At 39.4% G+C, this 24,374-nt stretch overlaps 1 protein-coding gene across 7 annotated transcripts in view; it reads right to left on the bottom strand.

Moving 5' to 3' along the window:
* Positions 1–1,720: 1,720 nt before the first annotated feature.
* Positions 1,721–24,374, bottom strand: part of btbd11b (BTB (POZ) domain containing 11b) — a 61,274-nt gene continuing 38,620 nt past the window's right edge. Inside the window, exons 2-18 of one of the 7 annotated variants that reach the window (XM_058388076.1) lie at positions 21,216–21,359; positions 15,194–15,398; positions 13,880–14,032; positions 13,506–13,671; positions 12,806–12,895; positions 11,558–11,659; positions 11,019–11,112; positions 10,792–10,927; positions 9,942–10,162; positions 8,629–8,807; positions 7,581–7,686; positions 7,075–7,177; positions 6,532–6,567; positions 5,697–5,778; positions 4,441–4,509; positions 4,209–4,337; positions 1,722–2,962 (exon numbers count right to left, since the gene is read on the bottom strand). In XM_058388076.1, the coding sequence (XP_058244059.1) occupies positions 2,753–2,962; positions 4,209–4,337; positions 4,441–4,509; positions 5,697–5,778; positions 6,532–6,567; positions 7,075–7,177; positions 7,581–7,686; positions 8,629–8,807; positions 9,942–10,162; positions 10,792–10,927; positions 11,019–11,112; positions 11,558–11,659; positions 12,806–12,895; positions 13,506–13,671; positions 13,880–14,032; positions 15,194–15,398; positions 21,216–21,359 (2,225 nt within the window). In that variant the 3' untranslated portion in view covers positions 1,722–2,752. Of the gene's footprint in view, positions 2,963–4,208; positions 4,338–4,440; positions 5,779–6,531; positions 6,568–7,074; positions 7,178–7,580; positions 7,687–8,628; positions 8,808–9,941; positions 10,163–10,791; positions 10,928–11,018; positions 11,113–11,557; positions 11,660–12,805; positions 12,896–13,505; positions 13,672–13,879; positions 14,033–15,193; positions 15,399–21,215; positions 21,360–24,374 lie in introns of those variants that run through there. The other 6 variants (XM_058388077.1, XM_058388078.1, XM_058388081.1 and 3 more) reach the window with 6 other exon arrangements.

The following is a 24,374-nucleotide window of genomic DNA, read 5'->3' as shown; positions in this document are numbered from 1 at the left end:
CACCACATTCCTCTGCCCTCTCCAAATGAAGTATACACACATGTTTGTCTTACTATCCTTGTGAGGACGTTCCATTGACATAATTAAATAATGTGGCTGATTGTTGCAAATGGCATACCTAAATCTAACGAGAGAGAGAGAGAGAGAGAGAGAGAGAGAAGTTGGAAGTAAAGCATTATTTGCAGATTAACCAAGTGACAAGCAAGCTCTTCTGATCATTTCCGTTAATGTTTTATCATATCTAGGCCAAATTCTTTAGACTTCATATTCATCTCCCTGCAGTCAACCACTGCAATCTACTCCTTATTATTTGTTTTTATTTACTCTCTGACTTTTATTTCACAATTTTATTCCTGCCTTAAATCTCTTTTGAAATAAGTTTAATTCCTGCCAGTATGCTGGTCTACACAAATGCCTCTCATAAGTTACATCCTGGACTTCATCTTCTGGGAGTGAAACTTGAGTGAACTTGGATGTGAAATAGGGTTTGGCCATGAGGTCCGAAATGTAATATATGAGCACAATGACAGCTTGGCGGAAGATCTGATGAAAATCGTAATAAAAAGGTAATATTTATAAGCACTACAACTCTCAGGAACAGGTCTTACAATCGATCACCACATAAAATGTTCATTAGTGAGAACAAGCTTTCTAAAAACCACTTCTCGAGGCCTCATTTAAGGTCAAACGCTAAATCCAGATTGAGCATTTTCAAGGGATGGATATTTTGAATTATGCTGTAAATACAGTACAGACCCATGGTTCTCAAACTAGGGTTATAAAGTATCCATAATTATTTTGTTAATTATTGAGTCTAATAAATCGCCAGGATATACTGTACCCATTCAAGTAATGAGTTTAATATTTTATTAAATACTTGGATTATGGTTACGAAATAAATATTTACTGAGAGAGTCCGCAGAATTTATTTTGCATTAAAGGCCTAAAAATGTTTTAAAAAGTCAATCTGTACAGATAATAACATTCCAACATCAAGACAGAGCTTGTTTCATCCTTTTGTTTGCTGCTGCAGTTCCTCTTTAATGAAGAGATGATGTAAGCTGTATTGTTGTAGTTGATGCACTCATTGATGTGGAGTGTATTAACCATGTGTTCTCCATTCCAGCAGTACAGAGAACAATGCCTCTCTGTACATTTACTATCACAAATCTGTTTCTTTCAGTGTCTAAGCTTCCTGGTCCTCTTTGTACAAACTCTTTCATCACGCAGACATTCCTTTTTCCGTTTTTCTCACTCCAATGTGCATTTATGTTCACTTTGGTACATTTGCCTGAGCCAGAAATATGATTTGCACTACTATAATTTGCTTTGATTTGATAAAAATCATATTAGAATTGTTTGCTAATTTCATTGCTGGTCATAAGAAAATAATAATACTGTGAATTAATTTAGTGCAGTGTGCAGTGATGTTGCGATAAACAATACACTGGAGAAAAAAATTCTTTCCATAAATGTCTGGTTTGCTGAGATTAAAGCTGCCGTGCCTGTGTAAGCGCTGCAGGCAAGGTGCACTGAACTATCACAGCCAGCCACTACTCAGAATCTAAAGAGATTCAGCAAAGCAATTCAGCAATTCTGTCTCAGTAGTGCAGTTCATTCTGCATGCAAGCGTCTTGAAAACCCAGAGCTTAACTGCATATATTTACCGAATTTCCATATAAAATAACTTAAAGCACAGATACATATTTTTTTGTATTAATCTTTATAAAGAAAAAGGATTTAGTCACAGAAGGATTTACACATAGTTGCACAAACTGCATGAGAAGAGACACGACATATTGCAGGCACCTCCTGAGTCGAGGATCTCATCCCAGCTCCTCAGAAACAAAGATATTCACAGCTATGGCTCTCTAATCCCCATGCTCATAATAGGATTCTTTTCTTTTTGTCTAACACAAAATACTCCACATACACAAACATAACACTGATAAAACAAATAAAAAATACATGCATCTGCACATTTACAACTGTTAACTAATTTTAAGACTTTTGTACATATATGGTGAGTGGGGAAATCTGTTATATACATATAATTACAGGTGGAGATTTACATTGTTTATTTACAAAAATAGCCGTATTTTATTTAAGCGTTATCCTCTTGCTATACAGATGACAGTTTGTGATGATAAAGGCACACACTTTCACAACGCAGAGCTGAGTGGAAGCAAGTATATGAGTCTGGCATGCCACAAAACAACTACAAAGGTGGCTGATAGTCTAATGGCCGGCTATTCTAACTGTATTTATTATTGCCATGGTAGTGCGTGTGTGTGTGTGTGTGCGTGTGATGGCAACAGTGGCACTTCGAAGAAGCCTCTGATACTAAAGATGGGTTTATAAAAGTGTTCGCTCATATGTGTGAGTTTTCTATTATACATCTCAAAAGGTACTACATTTTTCTTTCTATCACTGCAGTTTTGTGGTACTACAATAACAGTAATTTAAAAAAAAGAAAAAAAGGATTAACTGCACGGTGTCGCGGCAAAAATGGCAAAAATCAATGAGGCTGTTTATCTAATAGCTCCTAACAGGAAGCAATTTACCACCTGCTGAGCTCCTGTTAACATTATCTCCATTCAGTGATTTAATATGGCTGATGATTTTAGCCAGTGCACGTATCAAGTACTGCTACACTATCAAACAGAACAAGTACTTAACCTACCCTTCTATACAGCACTGATCATAATGCTCATGAGCTTCAATTGGTTTCAGAGCAGCAATTGTGACAGTCTCAAACTATAGATCCCTTAGATGATGACAAGTGAATGGAGTGAATTCGCGTGGCCAGAGTCTTCTCCAGGGCATGTAGCACATCATGGCCTGTGCTCTCCACTGGGTTGTCATAGAGAAGCTGCTTGAATGGGTCCAGTTCGATCAACACCACCATGTTCTTCAGGAAGTAGCCCTCAATGTAGGATAAGAGTTCTGGTGCGTCCAGGAACTAATGTGAAAACAGCACAATTAGGGCCACATAGAGCTGTTATGTATATGTGGTCAGTATTCACTTCAGAAATTGTTTACATTAGTATTCAGACACAACTACAGACTAAAGCACTATTCAGAGGTTAATATTAAATGCAAAATATGACATTAGTGTTAATAGCATTCTCTTACTTAAGCCTATGTATTTATTTGACTTTTTTGCATGGAGGATATCAGAGGAGACAGCATCTTATTCAAAGACAGGACCGAATTATTTAGGGATAAAATATGAATTATAATTTATAAGTGAGCTGTAAGAAGAGCTGAGGAGGAGACAAGTGCTCAGTCAGCTTATCCTTCAAACTCAAACTGAGAATGATGACAGGGAAGCCAGATTGTTAAAGTATACAGACAAACATTTGTAGACCCCTGACCATCACACCCATATATCTGCTTTTGAACATTCCTTTTCAGCTTTAGTCCATTTTTGTTGGTATAATAACCTCTAGTGTTCTGGAAAGATGTTTCACTAAATGTTGGAGCATGGCTGTGGGGATTTGTAATCATTTAGCCACAAGAGAATTAGTGGGGTCAGGCATTGATGTCAGATGAGAAGGCCTAAGGCGCAGTCAGTATGCAAATTTATCTCAAAGGTGCTCAGTAGGGTTGAGGTTAGGGCTCTGTGCAGGCCACTTTCATACCAACCTTGGCAGACTATGTCTTCATGGAGCTTGCTTTGTGCACAGGGGCATCGAAGATGTTTGAACCTATTAGTAGGGAAACTGCAATGCTACAGCATACAAAGACTTTCTACAATTGTATGCTTCCAACTTTGTGGCAGGAGTTTGAAGAAGAACAGTATATCTATGTGATGGTAAGTTGTCCACAAACTTTTGCCCATGTAACAGACATTTCCAGGAATGTGATAATTACAATTACAATTACATCCTTCCATCAGTGTATTAACATTACACTAGACTCCTATGTTAGTTTATTTCAATGCTTTCCCTCTTATCATTCGTATTTCTTCGATTTAGATTTCTTTTTCTTTTTTTCCATGTGATATTTTCACAGAGGAAAACAACACACAGGTGATTTGCATAACCTGAAAGGAGAGTCTAGAAAAGATTTCTTAACCACCTCTGAATATGCATAACTTTCCCCACGCAAACACTGACATAACCTTTGGACTTCAGATATGGAACTGGCAGAACTGAGTCTGAAAAAACACAAGTTTCAAAGGAAAAAAACTTTATTTTCCATACTTTAGCGTGGTTGTAGATCTCTACACAGGTCTCGGTGTTGATATTCTTGGAGCATATGATCTCGCAGTGCCTCTGTAGTGCCTCTAGCTGGAAAAACTTTGCCGCAGACAAAAGCTGATAGACAAGAGTCTATTAGCACATGACGTCACACATGGATCTTCTGCTTATAATGATTCAGCATTTATAAATCATGTGTGAAGAAAAAAAGGGTGAAGAAGGTAACAGAACTTACATCCATAACCTCAGTATTCCTGATGTGTAGTGCATCTGTTCCACCATAGTACAGATACTGCATCACCAGCTGTGAGAAAATTCCTAATTAATGTCACTTAGAGATGAACTGCATGATGATAGCCTTTACACTATTTACACACATAAATAGTAGTGTGTGTGTGTGTGCAATTACCACAGGCACAGGTAATTCATTACTCTGTACTGAGAAAAATATGCACACAAAAATCCTTTACAGTAAAAGCATAAGGTTATTTGAATAAGGCTATTAAATGTTGTTACTTAAACATTTTCACAAAAAACTTTTTAAAAAGACTTTTATGAGTATTTGTACATTAAACTCTAAACCTGGATAATACAGGGAAGAATCTGTGGTTATAAACCACCAATGTACAGTACAGGTCTGATGGACATCTCAAGGATATCACCAACTGTACAGAAAGCGTTTTTTAAGCACAGTTGGATAAAAACATAAAAACAGCTTTCATGTCCTTCAAGGTGTTATGGTTGTAGTTTGGAATTCATGTTATACCGTATATATAATATGCAATCTGCATCCTTTAACCATTTACTGACATAATTAAACGACAACCATACACAAGTGAGTCTCAAGCAGGTGTTTTGTTCATATGGGAAAATGTACCAAAAATATTTCTTATGGTAATCACACAAATACACTGATCAGGCATAACATTATGAGCAGTGACAGGTGAAGTGAATAACACTGATTATCTCCTCATCATGGCACCTGTTAGTGGGTGGGATATATTAGGCAGCAAGTGAACATTTTCTCCTCAAAGTTGATGTGTTAAAAGCAGGAAAAACTGGCAAGTGTAAGGATTTGAGCGAGTTTGACAAGGGCCAAATTGTGATGGCTAAACAATTGGATCAGAGCATCTCCAAAACTGCAGCTCTTGTGGACTGTTCCCGGTCTGCAGTGGTCAGTATCTATCAAAAGTATCCTTAAAGTCCTGTAAGTCCTTTAAGTGCTGTAAGTATCATTTAAGTCCTGAAAGCTTACATGACTTAAAGGATCTGCTGCTAACATCTCGGTGCCAGATACCACAGCACACCTTCAGGGATCTAGTGGAGTCCATGCATCTAGGGTTCAGGGCCGTTTTGGTAGGAAAAGTGGGACCAACACAATATTAGGCAGGTGGTCATAATATTATGCTTGATCGGTGTATTACATATGTGGTGATTCTAGACTCAGTTGAACAATGTAGGTTATATTTATCTATGCAGAAAAGCACAAACCTGGAATACATTATACTTCACATTGCTAATTTCAATGCAGGTGTTCTCTGATGCTGGTCTGTTTGCTAGTAGAGATTTAAACCTTTATGAAAGACAAACAAAAGACATACAGTGTCAGAGAAATATATTATGTTCTGGATTCAGAATATAAGTTTACAGAAAAATCCATCCTGAATGGCTTGTAAATTAACATGTTATCTGCAGTGACAGATTTATTTGAAATTCTGAGGTTGTTTTTTTGTGTGTATGTGTGTGTGTGGGGGGGATTCTTGTTCCCTGCATTACCAATAATGCTGAAGCAGTCTCTGGTGAAAGAATTTCCTTCAGGATTAATAAAGATCTATCTTATCTTACCTTATCTCATCTTATCTTATCTCAATGCTGCTTGCCTTCTGGATGACAGTAACTAGTAGGATTTAACCCTTGATTCATCACTGAAGTTGAAGAGCAATGCAGCAGTGAGTTCATCTTTCTTCTGTAAGCTTGCACCTCCTCATCTGTATATTCTGCTCAAACTGTTCATGTTCTAAAGTGTCACCTAATACTGCTAATACCACAATTAACACTATCGGTCTTGTCATACTGTAGCTCGATCACTAGCCATTTTAAACCAAATTATGTAGCTACTGATCTTTGGATTTTTAAGACTAAACAGCAAACATTACCTTTATTGTTAAGTTTGGGTTTAAGATTGTGTGCCCCAAATAGCATACTTCTAATTCTTCTTCTCTTATTTCAATGCTACTTCAAGCAACCAGATGATGTACTTAAGCCAAAACAAAAAAAAGTAAAACCTTGGAAACTTCATGCATTCAGTGCTCAAAGCTTTGCTTACGTAGTGGATGAGGGACGGGGATACTGGGTGCTGCTGCTGGAAAAAAAATTTCAAGGTGCTAGATGATGTTTTGGTGAACAACATCTTATAAATGTCTTTTAAAATTAGCCCAGATTGGGCGATTTTATTTTTCAACATTTTAAAAATTCACTGTATTTTTCTAAAGCTAGCAGCACTGCATTACATTTGACGTCATTTGTCATTGACTGGGAAACGACTTATACTTTCTGTCGGTAAAAAACATTAGCATTCCAGTTGAGAAAATACTTCCCTTCTTAATTTCATACCATAGATGATAGATTAGTGTATTTGTGTGTAGAACTTTAAATTGTTTTTCATTTAAGGAATGGCATTGTAACTGTAATAACATGTCCATCATGTGACTTCTTAGAGGAATACAACAATATAACACCAACTAACAAATCAGCATGACAGTTGTTAAACACATCACAAATATTTCATATAAACACTGCATTTCAGGGTGGAGGTTTCACTGAACTGCAGTAAAGTAAAGCTGACTTTGAGTGCAGTGTATGATCTCACCTATTGGAGGCGGTAAAGAGCAGAACTTTATGAGCATAAAACGGCTTTCCTTCCACCAGGAATGTCACATCTGACATCTCCTTATTGTTCAGGAAGTGGGGATCTAACACAAACACAGGCAACATGAATAAACATCCACACTCATAGAACTAACGTGAGCATAAAAAACAACAAAAGCAGTGCTGAAAATGTACTGTACACTAGATGGCAGAGAAGGCCTTATATGAGAGAGAAAGAGCGAGAGAGAGAGAGAGAGAGAGAGAGAGAGATGACTGTAATTTGAGAGCTGTGATGTCTTCAAACAAAAGAGAAGAAAAACATCATGAATGCATTTGCTGTAGCTATACAAAAGACATGCTGAGAACTGAAGTGAAGTGATCACCTGTAATAAGCTTAAAGTAAAACCAAAATATACGGTAAATAAATCACCTAGGAAATTAATATATACTGAATGACTGTAGAAATCGAAATATACATATACATTTATAAACCATGGCAACACACACCGAGTCTGGAGGTCTGCTTCTTCTTGATCTCTGTGAGTTTAGGAACAGGGTAGGGTCCATAGCACTGAGTGAAGATCACTGCCAACTGCTGACTGATCACTTCATTCTACAAAATAAATGAACATCATAAACACGACACACATCACAAATAATGGCCACAAGTACCCACGTGCTTAAGCGGTGCTGCAACAAGAGTGCTGCAGGGGCGGGGATCCATGAACTTTGTGGAGAGACGGGATGCAAATCAGAGGAGAGTTTAATGTTATTTTCATCTGTGCTATGCCTCTTCTAGCTCTCCTTTGTATAGGTGGGTGGAAACCGGGTAGACCAAATTCCCAGCTGAATTATCTGCTCTCTCCTTGTAGTCTGACTGATGAATGCAACTTTGAGGAGCTCCTCATCATGTCAGTTTTTTCACCCTGCCTGCATTGCAGTTTTTTCTTTGTAGATCTTTTTCTGTCTCTTTTTTTCCTCTCTGATATCTATCTGAGATATCTCCATCTTTTATTGATGTAAATGCTTTTTGGATACACATCATAGTTTATACTGTATGTATGTTTATTATAATGTATGAGAAGCCAGGTACAGTCATCACTGCACAACTAAGAGTGGATTTCCCATAGATCACCTCTGACAGATGTACACATGCACACACACCCACCAGCTTGCACTCAGCCACATGACCAATTGCAAGCATTCAGTAAAGGGCTGGCATGACAGCAGGTGATTTGTACAGGCGGTTAGGCTGATTGGAACGTCGGACTGAAGTGCAGTCTATCGCTGCTCTTATACATACAAGAAGAATGCACTTTGAGCAGGTATGTGACTGAACCTCTCCACCAGAGTCAAAGCAAAGCCCACACTATTACATAACAGTTCTGCTTCCAAGCAAATCTCGCAGTTTAAAGCGTTCAGCGGATCACAGGCTACATTACTGTCCCTATCAGCAAGTAATAAGAAATCTGTGGTAAAGTTTCAGAATGCTATGTGTAGGCAGAATGGGCTGAGTGGGATGTGTGTATGTGTGGTAGTGCAGGTTGTTGCAGACCTTGCTGGCACGGAGGATCTGGAACATTAGAGGCAGGCCATGTGTAATGAGCTCCTCGGTATACTCCTCCTCCTCGATGCAGCTGAACTCCTTTAGCAGACCCTGGATCAACGGCCGCCTGTGCTGCAAGAAACACGTGCGCAAAGATTCCAGCCAGGAATGCAGCGTCCATGGCACTCCTAACACAGACACACACACAGACACAGGTGTGTTATCACATCACAAAAATGTATTAAGCACTATCATTGTAGACTGAACCCGGTATTGTATATATTTTGCAGCACTCAGGGATGAACAAGATTTCTTTAAAAGTAACCGCTTCATCATGTTCAAGGTCACAGTAGATCCAGAGTCTATACCAGGAATGTTGAGGGACCATACCCTGGATTCACACACTCGTTTGACTAGGGGTAATTTAACATAGACAGTCCATGTTTCTGGGAGGTGAGAGGAAACCCAGACAGACCCAGGGAGAATGCGTGAAGCCCTGTACAGACAGTAACCTGATCTCAGAATCGAACCAGGAACCATGGAGCTGTGATGTAGCAACACTACCCACTGTGCCAATTTTATAATGTGTATTTATAGTCATAGCGAGACTAGGTATTTGACTTCTATTACAAGCTCCAGTGTCTTGTATTTACTTTTACATAGTGACATCAGGTAAACTGATTCTGTTGCAATTTAGAGCATGTTGTAGATGTTCTCTGTGGCTTGAAATTCTCTGCAGCATCAAAGATTTATCAAAGGCACCTTCTGTTTGTGAACGGTTCATGAGCAGTGCTGCAGTGCTAACAAATGCTTCAGTGACTCATCAGGGAGGAAATGCAGTCTTAGCAATGTGTTGAATGACTTGTTTCTATCCAGCATGTTGCAAAACAACTTGCTGTTACTGGATGTTTAGTTAATGCTTATAATGCCTAATTACCAATGTCCCTTCCATAGCTAGCAGCTAGAAGCTAAGCTCACAGGAGAAAAATCTAACAACAGGTCAATGTTTGTGGCAATATTTCAGACACCATAGTGTAATTGAGCGATTCATGAAAAAAATATTATAAAGCATTAGCTATCATCCACCAGTATGCTAACATACAGTATGCATCAAACAAATGTTTCTGTAAATGCAAAATACAGAATATGTGTTATCTTGATATGTTTTCACTTGCAGTATTTTGTAGATAACTCCTACACATTCATATTTTCCACATTTTGCATTTTCTACATGTAAATAACAAATAAATGAACAAATAAATGTGACATAGGGCCTGAAAAAATATGACTGAGGAAGGATTTGGGCTAACCCTAACACGAACCTAAGCTGCGTATATCCAGTGTGATATCCACATGGCCGTGCTCTGAGCTGTGATACATGGCTTCTCTCAGAGCTCTGATTTTGGCCTTCCCGGTGCGTGCTGCCTCCATCTGCAAAGAATTCCTCTCCCCTGCCTCCGTCCCTTCAGCAAGGATCTCCTCCAGGGACAAAACATCCCCTTTTCCCTTCTCAGACTGGGACAGTAGCCGACGGAACACATTCCTGAAGAGTGCAGGCACAGCGAGGATGTAATGTTTATTTCATGTGCTGTTTACATCAGAACTTGACATCCGAATCTTTTAGTTGAGTTTGCTAGCTGGCTGAACAGTAAGAGTTTCTTGATATTTTCCTACAATATTTTACAGATCTAGCTTAACTGAGAACTTGGTGAGCTGATGTTCTGCCTAGAATTATTGTTATGATTTATGCTAATTTACATTAGAAGGTACCATTACTTTGCATTACTTTACCATCTCAATTTTTTTTGAACTAATGAGCTACTGTGTAAAAATAATTTACTTTTTTTTGCTTTCCTTCCCTAAAAATGTAATATGTAAATAATATACACACACTGGTCTTGCAGTAAACCTACAATAAATCTAACAGTACAGTGTATTTTAGAGTAAAATGAAAAACAATGTAAAAATTTAGTAAGCAGTAATTTAGTCAGCCATTGGCTAGTAAACTACTGTTTCTTTACTGTCACATTCTGGTTTCAGTTCCATACTGTCATTTCATTACAGCATGCTTTTCTACTCTAAATCTACGCTGGCACCATTTTACAGTATGATTTACAGGAAATTAAATGACAGAGTTGCTGTAATGTGACTCTCTAAGTGTATGTGTGCTACCTGTGTCCATGTGCTGCGGCCAAGCTGAAGGAGTTCATTTCGCCGTGTGGAGTTGTGGAGATGCCGTTGCGGTACATGGTACCCACAAGAGGGTCAGCTCCCCTCTCCAACAACAAACTGACCAGCTCAAAGTTTCCTGCAGACGTACAAGAAAGATCTGCATTCACCTCTGTTCTCCACTGCCTGTGTCTCGCCCTTACTGAGTGATGTTTACAGTATTAGGTTACCTGCAGCGGCGGCTAACTGCAGAGGTGTTTCTGTGTAGTTCTCCATTCCATCTTGCAAAGAGCCCTCTACGTTTGCTCCGACATCTAACAGCAACTGATGGATAGAAATCGAGAGAGGAAAGGAGAAGCAAGATATGAGAGAGAAAGATCAAGAGATTGAGAGCCAAAGTGACATAAGTTCGCACTTGACCACTTTTCACAGCTTCCTGCAATGTGATCTAGACAGTAAACTAAACTGCTTATAAGACACATTTTCTGCTGAGTGAGAAAACACACTGAGCATCCTTAGCAGCTATGCAAAACACAGTGAAAATGGCTGATAATGAGAAACATGGTAAATGGGGTGTAGCACGGTCGCTAGGCAAAGACTCTGAGAAGAGCTTTTACACCCACACACACAACTGACCAAAATGTCAAGAGAGAACATGAAAAAAACACAAGAGACCTAATGCATAATCCTAATAACAATGCAGGGTAAGTTGTATGTTCTGTATTCGGTGTGTGACAGTGTGCTGTCAGGGCAGGCGGAGGACGTCTACCTGCAGCACGGGGACGTGTTGGTGGAGCACGGCGAAGGTGAGTGCCGTGGCTTGCCGAGTCTCGGGGTAGATTGAGGGGTGCTGGTGCACTGTGTTGGGCACCTGAAGGAGGTACAGGGGACAGTCAGGGCATAAGGACACACACACACACACACACACACACGCAAATAAGCAGCCAGGCAAAGTGCTGGCCTGGGGAAACTCATACACACGATGCTCTCAGCAAAATCTTGGCACATGGCTCCCAGAAGATGTTTGTCACTTTCAGAGTTGGATTTAGCTTGTGATTTGGAAAAAGGTCAGAGATACTCAAAAGTGGCATTATTCTATAATTCTCTCATTTCTATATCTTCTCTGACAGAGAAACTTCTTACATCTTATTTGTGTCTAAGCTTAAATAACAATGTGCTCAGATTGTGTAATATTGTAGTAAAAACAGTTCCCAAATGTCTGTGACCTGCTATTGCTATTGCTTTTGCTTACAGCATGACTCAAGTGTGACTGGTTCCAGCCACAACAGCAAATCTTGCAATCACTGCTAAATCATTCTTTGCTTTGGAGTCTCCAGCTAAACAGCTTAGGGATGTCTCAATAGTTTGAGAGATGACTTCATGCTAAGAAGGACTGAATGGAAAAATCTCTAGGGATTTTTTTTTTGTTACTTGTTACACCATGACACAGTACACAGGAATACAAACAGTGGAACATATGGAATACAATGGAAGCATGGGTATGATGGGCTCATGAGGAAGCTCTGTTGAACAGAAGCAAAGGAATAAAACAAGAGTGTGCTATAATAGGAAAATAATTAATGTAAAGTTACTGTTAACACATCAAAGTGAATTAATTTCCTATGACATGTCCTGAGGTGTTTTATTCTTCTTATACCACAGCAATTTGCCAATGTTTACAATTTGTAACTTATTAATAAACACACCATGCATTTTCTAACTGTTTATAGTTATGTTTCATGTTGTTGACTGTCTACAAGACAAGTCAGTTCCAGTTATTATTCACATTATAACAGCTATAAAACAGCTACCTCCACCAATGTTAGGTTACAGAGAGCTTATTAACGATTCTTTGATAAATAACTTTCTTTGAAACAGCACAATTATATAAACCTGTGATTTGCCTTTTAAGCCAGAGCCGTGCTGTTTCAGAAAATGAAACACCTTCTGACCAATTCTATTTGAGAATTCAATTACTTTGTGGTATAAGAACACCTTCAATTTTATAATCACTGACCTCACTGTTGATATCAGCTCCTGCATCCAACAGCATCTGAACCATGGCCTCATCACCACGAGCACATGCATACATCAGTGGAGTCATACCCTAAATAACACACACACACACACACACACACGGATACCCAGAAGTCAGACTGAATGAAAAATATTACTTATTTAGTGTCTTATGGCACAAGGAACAACAGTTGCTTACATTTAAATGTACTGTAGGCACAGAATATTTACTTAATAAAGGAGAGTTTTGGAAGTGTGTGTATAGAGAGACTAGAGAGGATTCAGCTTAATCCAGTATAAGAGCCCATGGAAAATTTGACGCCATTCCTGGTTCTGTGAAAAAGGTCGGGAACGGCTTACATTTCCCTCCCAGAGTTCAGCGGTGCAGCCAAGCTAGCAGGATGATGGAGAGAGTGGTGACGTGTGGCCTGTACTCTGGCTCCCACTGCGACGTTTAACCATAAAACACTGTAAGAATGACAGTGGCACCACTGTGCTGATGTAATGAGAAAGTCTTAGTAGAGTTAACATCTTCATAGGACAAATGTGGATGAGGTTTGTGAGGGCTGTACTGAAAGGACTGCTACTGTTCTGGATGTTTCTTTGGAAGTACACAAGTTTTATTTATAGAACCTCTACAGTTTTTCTGAATATGAACAAATGGTATGATGTTTATAGTGTAAATGCGTAAGGTGTGTCACCTGTTCGCTCTTGCTGTTGATGCCTTCAGGTCCGAGCAGTTTGGTGGCCTGCTTTACCAGGTCCGTGCGGCCACAGTTGAGCATGCGGAACCCCAGGTCCTGCAGAAACTTTGCCTCCGTTGATGCAGCATCCAGCTTTCGTGACATGCAAAAACAATCATCTGTCCTGCAGAGACAAATACAAAAAACATGTCTGCTGACAAAACAGAATGACAACCAACACCAGGTTGTGTAAGATCAACTAGTGTTTTGAACACTGTAGGATCTCATGTGTGCTACAAATGGTAATAAAATCTATAGGCCCAAATCTGTCTCCTATAAAAGCAAAAACTGCTACACGTATATATCTGGTGTATTTTGATATGGCCACTTACTTCAGCTGCCGAGGTTCACAATCCACTCCTGGCAGCATGAGCCGAGCCGCCTGCCGAACGTCATCACTATCCACCGAGAAGCTGCGGCGGTGTTCGGCATGGGCTACGGCCACTCGGATCCATTCCATAAGGGGAGGCAGTACCATAAATGGCCTGCAGGGAGAGACAACAAGCAGAATCACAATTACTCACTTCACAGCGCCTTAACGTCTCCAGCTGTTACGCTCTAGCCTCTGCAGCTGTTACGAATATTGAGCAAAATACTGGGCTATTTAATAAGATGTGTAACTTGGTCTTCTATGATATAAATGATATAACTATAGGAATGTAAGATACGAATAGGATGTACACTATTTGATTTATATTATTTTTATTCTGATGTATGCACGGGGACTGGCATGCCTTGGAATGTAAAGAAAAATAATAAATAAAAAAATCATGCATTACTTTTATGTAGGCGCAAGTGAGCGGTCAGATATGATGCTTGCAGGGCAAAGAAAGCTCAGGTTCATTTACATAAACAGCATGCATTTATTCATTCTTAATAAGTGCTGGTCAGGGTCACACTGTTTTAAATTAGGCTACTAGGTGCTTTTATATATATATATATATATATATATATATATATATATATATAATTTTTTTTTTGAAAAACAGAGCCAACTAAATTTGTTAGCAAAGGATTTTACAAAACAAAAATGATAGCTGCATTAGTGGGATTAAACAACAGTTTGTGCACAGCTGACCATGTCCACTTCAGCATTAAATATAAATACAGACAGAGATACAGACAAATACAGAGAGATATCAACAGTGGGCCTGTGTTATATAGTAACAAGAATTTATTCAAAAATCCTGTAGCAATTCTGCAAAGGTGTGCATGTCCTAAATCATAACTTATTGAGCATCATGCTTCCAAGCTCTGTGTCAAGTAAATCATATCCACATGTGTAAGAGAATTGGAAAGCTCACTTGTATAATTCATGAACAGTTACTGCATCTCTTGGGGTATGTCATAGATTCAGTTTGTGCATGAAAATGTAGACCATATCGTGGTCACTTCTATACTTCAATCAACAGTGTTACAAAGAAGCACGTTGACATATATCTGAAACAGATGACTCTGTCAGTGTATCTTTCTGGATCAGTGGTTAAGGTTCTGAGATTTTTTTCACCCAGAGATCCCCTGCTGCGCCCTTAAGCAAAAAAAGGTCAGTGTATCCTGTCTCATGTCTAAAAATAATTTAGAAACAAAATACTCAGTAAATCTGCTACAGTTTACATATGACAAAAGATCCAGCCTTGCAATCTCACCTTTCTGTGTGTAGAGTGATTTTGGAGGGTTCTACATTAGGGTTCTCCCACTCCATCTGAGGGCAGTGCATGAAGTAACAGAGAGTGTAGAGAGCCTCAGGCTCCCAGTGGAGCAGATTGGTCTTCTGGTGCACAGGAGTGCTGTTAGTATGGTTCTTGATACTCAGGGGCTGTAGGTGATGCATGGCTCTGGACACCAGGTCACCTGTAAAGCAGTAAGCAGGAGATGACTTAATGTGAGCTGTGGAATGAGGGTCATTGGTGTGATTACAGTGGGTGATGTGATTACAGTGGGTGGGTGATTGTGACACTTGAAGACAGCTCTATGTGATATATACTTTAGCTAGCAAACTGTCAACAAAACAGTAGCATTGTTTTTTTTTTCTTGTTTAATGGCAAAAATAAGTTAAATAAGTGAAGTCTATGAAATTTTATTCTTTAATTCAGCTGCTTTCAGAATTTTTAATTTTGGTCAAATTAAAATCAACCAAACTCTGCAATATTCGGAGGAGCTTGCAATTTTTCAAGATTACCTGAGATTTTTTTTGCAGATTTGGGCCGATATGTCATACGCCGTCATCCCAACATGCAGTCAGACAAAGCCTTCTTTGATTCATGACTTTAAACAAGAGTACAGCTATCACAAGTAATAACTTTTGGGTCTTTTCTGGTCGGCATTTTAAAGAAGAATCCTGTTTGCAATTTTACCAATTCATGTTTTCCACAAAGCAAGTTGCATTGTGAATTTTGGAAAAGAAAAATCAAGTATTTTTGGCCACAGCAATCACACAAGAATCAGCAAAATCCTAGAGGGACTGATGATTGCTATTATAAATGTAGCGATATCGTGTTATTTGTCACATTGTCACAATACTCGCGTCTTAATAACGACTTTATTTATCATGATATTGAAATTATATCCATATACTGTATATATTCCAGTCCTAGGTCACAGACACACGTCTTCATGGCGTTTTGTTTTGGGCTGTCCTGCTTTCATCCACTCAGTGATGGAACTGTTTAATCAAGCCATTTGTCATCTCTAGCTGTTGAGAAACACTCTCCTGTTGCAAGTATTCTGTGTTCATATTATTTCTCGATATTTCTCTAAGAATAAGCCAGCATGGAAGAGAATAAACAAATAAAGCAAAAGAATAAGCACTCAAAGTACCATGCAATCATTCAGACTGAATTCAGTATTAATTTACCAGACATTTGGTATCGCTTTGTATCATTTACTCATTATCCTTTCAATATTAAATCAGTGTGGGATCTTAGGAATCCATGGGTCTTCGCACTTTTGAATCCATTCAGAAAAATACACAAGCACTTCACACCGCATAAGCAATGAATAAATAGTGCCATGCTGTGAGACCTTGTGAGCAAATGCCTCTGTCAATTACACAACAATGAGAATGCTGCAGTCCCGTCTATTCTTTTTTCATATACTTCTTTGTTTCAATGAATTAACATCCATATAGCCAGTGTGTGACAGACCCAACAGACCCGATCATTTAGAAAAAAAAAGACAAGGGGTTGTTTAACTGACATAATTGTGTTTCTCACACAGCCACGACTACAGGATTCAGTAATGAATGCAGTAAAAGCCACATTTATAAAGGTTTTGCGTGCATGCCATGTGAATTAACTGACAGCAGAGAGCAAAGAGACAGCAATTATCCAGCAATTACAGAATTACATGGAGATATGAGATCCTCTTGTTTCAACGTTTAACTCGGGAAAAAAAAGAAGTCACGTATTAAGTGCATTTTCACAAAAAGAGACCTAAGTGTTGACATTTGCACCTGCAGACATGTAGGTGCTAGACTACAATTACAAGAGAGACGTACAGTAGCTGCAGGCACACTCAGACACCAAATGAGCATAAGCACAGGGTATATATGATGTCAAGCGGGTTTGGAATTGAGAAAAAGAGACTGAAAGCTGCTCTCAGAGGGCAGTTCCATGACCAGTACTCTCATCTCTTATTCATGATAGCCTGTGATATTTCCTGTGAGTCCAAGGGCCAGTAGGAGCTGACTGAGAGTGATATCCACTCCAGATTAACCAACAGGAAGAAACTCTGCAGCATTTAAAGGCACTTTTCTCCCCTTGTGCTTTCCCAGTCTTTAGATGAACACAATATCCAGGAGCTTTAATGGCCATGAAGGTGACCTTCATGACTGGGAGAACAAAGTGGGAATACAGTAGCGATTGAGGAACAGAACAGAACAGAACAGATGAACAGAAGTTGGAAAACTGAGCTTCAACTGACGGCTCATCCTTCCTCCCCTAAAGCATAAATAAAGAATGAGCGCCTTGATGAGGGCCAGGTGGAAGGCCTGTTCTACGCTACACTGTCACAAAAGTATGCAAAAGCCTTTTTTTATATTAAAACAGATCAACATCGCCTTAGTAAATGGCCAAACAAATGTTTTCTTCTGCTCTGTGTACTGCAATCAACGTACGCACATTAAACAGAATGTTTGATCTGAGCTTTAAATTTCAAAATATACGATGTGCATTTGCTTCATTTAACATTGAAGCGATCTTAACACACAATTTTCTGAAGTTTACCTTTACGGATTTTAACATTGTATTCTCGACTTTAAAAAGAATTTGCAAAAAGAAACCTTGCTTATTTTTGAAATACAATTTATTTGGCATTTCACAGAAATATCCAAACAGCTAAATGCTAATATATCTGAAACAGCAAAACTAAGGATTTTTTCATGCAGGAAAAGTGCACATACAATGCTAATGTATTAGGCATTAGGCACTAGCAACAAAGCTTAGAAATCCTACAGGCATTCTGGGTAATGAGGGAAGACCAAAGAAATAGGGTCGTTATCAAAGTGAAGAGAGGAAATGGTATTTCTTAGAAAAACAGAGGAAAGAACAAAGTGGAAGCATGGAAACACTCATTGTGAGCTAGCCAGCCATGGTGCTTTAATTAGCAATTCTGACCAACTCGAGACGAAACCATGAAGCATGTTTCTATCAGACAATTTAGGCATGCTTGCTATTCCTGAAGAGTCGAGCTCAGCTGTTTGTAAAGAAGCTAATACCCCAGAAAATTCTGGAATCTACAGTTAATACCGCTGCTTGGCTTAACATTCACATGCATGCGGAAAAAAAAACACTCACACCTTACACACCCACACATTCACAGAAAAAGCAATGATGTGGATTTGTTCATATTCGGCCAGCAATCTAGATGAACAGGATGTGGTGTGAGGGAGAAAATCCATAAGATGCAATAAAGCCGCAGTCTTATTTGTTATGTTGAGTATGAAAGTAGTATGAATGAAGCTGAGGAACTGTATGAGCCAGAATTTACACACCAAGCTCACAGTTCTGGCATTATAGTAGGGTTCATATTTAATAACAATAAGAATAATAATGACAGAGGGAAAACTTCTTCTGGTTTAGACCATACATACCATTTTGTATTGAATCTGAAAACAGATACAGATACAGACTACTGGGCTACTAAACTGATACAGATACTGACAGACAGTGCCACTGTGTTATATCCTATTATATTGAGTATAATACGCCTGTGTAAAATATAAAGGTAGGTGAGTTCTAATGGTTTACAGTGAAGAAATTCTGAAATGGTGATAGAAAGTATTCTTAGTGCTAATGCGATTCCTGACATATAGAGAGCTCTTGTAATTGCTCGGGCTCGGTAAAGAGACATTTTATTCAGTTATATTTTGTTCATGGACATTACAGAAGGAAAAAATATCAAAATACATGTAAACATTCCATTAGTCCATTTTGGATGTCCAAATTATTTACTCAGATATTTTGCAACTAATGTCTGACTAAATTTCATTACAATGTGTCTTTTTGAGAGAAGGCAGAGATCACTGTAACGTTGCCATTTTGGAAGCAGCGGCACTCAATTCAATTTTTATGTGAATATACGGCAGAAGGTTTGGAACAAATGCGAAATGTTCTCTACACTGATCTTTAGTAAGAAATCTTGCATTTATGAGGTCTGTTGTAGATATACTGTGACTATGTTAGAAAATGTCAATGTTTGTATTTTGACTTAGTGTGCATCTAACGAAGTAAACTGAAGATATACACTGACCAGGCATAACATTATGACCACCTGTCTAATATTGTGTTGGTCCCCCTTTTGCTGCCAAAACAGCCCGTCATGCGCTGTGTATTCTGACACCTTTCTATCAGAATCAGCATTAACTTCTTCAGCAATCTGAGCAACAGTAGCTTGTGTGTTGGATTGGATCACACGGGCCAGCCTCCTCTCCCCACATGCATCAATGAGCCTTGACCACCCATGACCCTGTCACCGGTTCACCTTAGTTCTTTCCTTGGACCACTTTTGATAGATACTGACCACTGCAGACGGGGAACACACCAGAAGAGCTGCAGTTTTGGAGATGCTCTGATCCGGTTGTCTAGCCATCACAATTTTTCCCTTGACAAACTTGCTTAAATCCTTACGCTTGTCCATTTTTCCATCTTCTAACACACCAACTTTGAGGACAAAATGTTCACTTGCTTCTTAATATATTTCACCCACTAACAGGTGCCATGATGAGGAGATAATCAGTGTTATTCACTTCGCCTGTGAGTGCTCATAATGTTATGCCTGATCTTTGTAAATTTGACTAGCATGCACAAAAACAGACAACAGACATAACACAGACACAAGTACTCTGTCTTAGTTTTATGTAAATTACTCTTTCCTAAATAGTTTGGGACGCAGTAAAAATGTATATATTTGTAATGTAATCTGTATTGAATATCCAAAACTAGATTTTGCCATTTTAGTATGTTCTGTGATGGCTATCCAAAGAAGAATTGTTCCTGTGGCAGGCTATGTGTGTTGCGGATGCAAGCACCCTCAACCTCCCTTCCAGTACTAGTGACACAGCCATTATAGATAGAGGTAGAATAAAAAAGAAAGAGAAAGAAAATATAAAATACAAAGGAGACACTGGTGAAGTTGAAAGGCATACTTTAGTGAAATTGTAGGTATAAAAATGGGCTTGGAGAGGTTTTAAGTGCAGGGGCATTTTAAGGCAATGGGCATTGCACTCTGCTGTCCAATTACAGAGGAATAATTCAAGCATTAATGTTGTCCTGCTGATGACAAGCCATCTTTTATCAGGGCAATAAAAGCGTACAATTTTATGCAAACGGAATTCATACAAACACAGACACGGGTTCTGATCACAAAGTGTTTAGTCAGTGCAAGGCATGAGCCTGGAGTGCTTATTAGTCATACTGCCACATGAACGTGAGCAAAACAGATAGTGTTTCTAGCTTATTATATAGTGTTTCTAGCTTATCGTATAATAACGAACAGTCTTAATCATCATCATCATCATATTGATGGTTTCCATAATAGATGCCTTCCTTTTATAACTTATATTGAGCTTCATAGCAAAAAGATCAAAACCCATGTAAAAATCTAGATGAATAATTCAAACATCAGTTCTTCAGATAGTTGCATGTGCCTGAAAATCAGAATTTTCTGACATAAATCTCGAAAATCTCTACAACTAATATCAAAAGAATGTTAAGTATTTTGGGAATGTGTTTTATACTTATGTGCTTCATGGTGAGCATCAAACCACACGCATGAAGTTATAGGCAATAACCGTGCCCTTATAGTAACTCGTAAAATGAGGGATGTGGTAGAAAGACTCTGTGGCTTCAAATAAGGCCACGTGTTAGAATATGCACGGGTGGCAAGGAAGTGTTTGCATGTGTATGACTGTGTGTGTGAGACAGACACAGAGAGAAAAGTGACAGAAAAAGCAAAGCAGATTTGCATCAACTATGTAAACACTCTGTCCTTATATGACTCTAGTCCTAATAAAGGGTGCAGCTTAATACTGTATTATGTGCATACAGATAAACACTTAGACACACTTGCACAGATAGTTCTGTTCTTATTGGATAGAACTGAACAAACACTATTTTTAAAACAGGAGATATTGATCAAGCTGATATAAAAGAGACTATGGCTTTCACTCACTGAGCTCAGAGATGCTCCCAACACGTGTGGCCAGCAGGCACTGCTCTATAGTGCGCAGCTCAGCTTGACTGTATGCATTACCAGCCTTCCCTGACCGCTGCTGGTCTCTGTGCAGGTTAAAACTGTCTGGCAGACTCAGGATACCTAAAAGAGAGAGAGAGAGAAACAGAGAGAGAGAGAGAGAGAGAGAGAGAGAGAGCAAGAATGAAAGACAGATTGTGTTAGGACCTTTGTGGAAAAGCTGATGCAATTTTTTCAAATGTTTCAGCTTCATTATTTTACTGTAGAAGAAATGGCCACTGCTGAAGGACATTCGAGGCAGCTCTCTTTCTTCTGGCCTTCATATTATAATTCTGAAATTTGATGGTTTGTGGTCACAATTTATCACATTTCATACTTATGTACTCAAACACACAATGTTGAATGCATGTTGCTTAAAGACATCAGTCAAGATATGAGTCAATGAGTCTTATTCTTGTGTGTTTTACTGGGAACCACAAAGAGGCAGGAACACTGTGATACTAAAATGGATAGAAATGGCCCAAAATGGCTCTCTTAGCCAATGAAAACACAATTCCTGCAGCTGTTTATCACTTTGTACTTTCACTGATGGTGGACCTAATGACCCTATGATGCAAAACTACATCGAAGAAGAGCTCTGAGCAGTTAGACAACCCACTATTCTAAGACTTGCCTACATGCTCTCCATCTGCACTCTTTGACAAGGTGAATGAAAAAGCTATTATGTTTCCGAACACGCAGCGATTACAGTAACGAACAGTATGTGCTGTCTCTGCCAGTGGATACAATTGTAATCACTCGCTCTTAACAAACTGCTCAAGCTAATCAGCTCTCTTCTGATCACAATCTAAATTTATTTATAACATTTTAAGTCAATGCACTATGCCAGAATTCTTTGTGCTTTTTGTACAAACAATGCACCACTCATCAGTACATGAAGCTAAGTCTTTGAAGGCAGACACTCCATTTGTTTTTTGTATCAATGCCATTATCATCTGAGCATACACTGTGACAGACCGTGAAACTGTGACACTGTAACAACCGTAGTCATGAGAAAATTGTATCCGCTTCTATGCTTCTAAGTTCTCTTTACTCTGCTGAAAGAACCAGTGGTGTCTTAAATTATGGTGTGACAGAAAACCGTGACTCTATGTGTCTAGTCAACAAGGGAGCTTTTTTGGTTAGAACCGTTTCATTTACAGTTGTGAAGTAAACACAATTCCAGATATGGCTGGAGGTGAAAATGGTCTGCCATCAGTCACACACCCTCACGCGTGCACACACACACACACACACACACACACCCATTTCAATTTCTTATCTTCTTACAAATTGAGTTGTTCGTTCATGTTAGTATCTGTTATAGATCAGAAATTCAGGACAGTGTCTTCTAGTCAGCACCTTCTGCTTGCTAAGTGAAATATACAACCTTGAAAAATTAGTCCATGGTTGCCATAGAAACGGGGCTGGGGTGTCAGGGTGGCTTGCTTGCCTGCGGCATGGGAGGGATTTCAGGTGTTTAGAGATGCATAACCACACCTCACTGCTCACAGGCCACAGCTTGATATATCAAGGATATCTGTCAAGGATATAAGCCAAGCTCAGTGTGTGTGTGTGTGTGTGGGCGCGTGTGTGTGTGTGAGAGAGAGATAGAGGGGGGGGCTGCATTTCATTCATAAAAAAAAAGCACACAATCACACAAACATCGAAGCTCATGTTGAATAAGACGATGCTCTGACTGTGATAGCGAGTCAGATTATATACTGCAGTATTCTACATACACTATATTGCCAAAAGTATTTGCTCACCCATCCAAATAATCAGAATCAGGTGTTCCAATCACTTCCATGGCCACAGGTGTATAAAATCAAGCACCTAGGCATGCAGACTGTTTTTACAAACATTTGTGAAAGAATGGGTCGCTCTCAGGAGCTCAGTGAATTCCAGCGTGGAACTGTGATAGGATGCCACCTGTGCAACAAATCCAGTCGTGAAATTTCCTCGCTCCTAAATATTCCACAGTCAACTGTCAGCTGTATTATAAGAACGTGGAAGTGTTTGGGAACGACAGCAACTCAGCCACGAAGTGGTAGGCCACGTAAACTGACGGAGCGGGGTCAGCAGAGGCTGAGGCGCATAGTGCGAAGAGGTCGCCAACTTCAAATTGCAGAGTCAATCGCTACAGACCTCCAAACTTCAAGTGGCCTTCAGATTAGCTCAAGAACAGTGCGCAGAGAGCTTCATGGAATGGGTTTCCATGGCCGAGCAGCTGCATCCAAGCCATACATCACCAAGTGCAATGCAAAGCGTCGGATGCAGTGGTGTAAAGCACGCCGCCACTGGACTCTAGAGCAGTGGAGATGCGTTCTCTGGAGTGACGAATCGCGCTTCTCCATCTGGCAATCTGATGGACGAGTCTGGGTTTGGCGGTTGCCAGGAGAACGGTACTTGTCTGACTGCATTGTGCCAAGTGTAAAGTTTGGTGGAGGGGGGATTATGGTGTGGGGTTGTTTTTCAGGAGCTGGGCTTGGCCCCTTAGTTCCAGTGAAAGGAACTCTGAATGCTTCAGCATACCAAGACATTTTGGACAATTCCATGCTCCCAACTTTGTGGGAACAGTTTGGAGCTGGCCCCTTCCTCTTCCAACATGACTGTGCACCAGTGCACAAAGCAAGGTCCATAAAGACATGGATGACAGAGTCTGGTGTGGATGAACTTGACTGGCCTGCACAGAGTCCTGACCTCAACCCGATAGAACACCTTTGGGATGAATTAGAGCGGAGACTGCGAGCCAGGCCTTCTCGTCCAACATCAGTGTGTGACCTCATATGCGAGTCAAGGCAGGTGAGCGAATACTTTTGGCAATATAGTGTACATCACCGTATCACTGGCAATTTCCAGTACAGTTACTATTCCTTTACTTCACTCAGAAGGCAGATCTTTATCTAAGCGATGGAAGTCTCTACCACAGTCTGCTTTTCAGAGTTTCTTCTTTCACTGCTCAGCCCTACTATTTACATAGGTTTGGTCATCATACACACACAACATTCACTAACTAGCTATCCATACAATTATTCGATCCCTATCAAAATAAGGACAATAAAATAATTGCAAAATGTAGAATATGTAATAAAGAAA

This window comes from Hemibagrus wyckioides, linkage group LG04 (genome assembly GCF_019097595.1).
Source record: "Hemibagrus wyckioides isolate EC202008001 linkage group LG04, SWU_Hwy_1.0, whole genome shotgun sequence".
In the NCBI taxonomy this organism is placed as follows: Eukaryota; Metazoa; Chordata; class Actinopteri; order Siluriformes; family Bagridae; genus Hemibagrus; species Hemibagrus wyckioides.
Note: the sequence above shows the minus strand (reverse complement) of the source record. Positions and strands in the feature narration are given on the sequence as shown.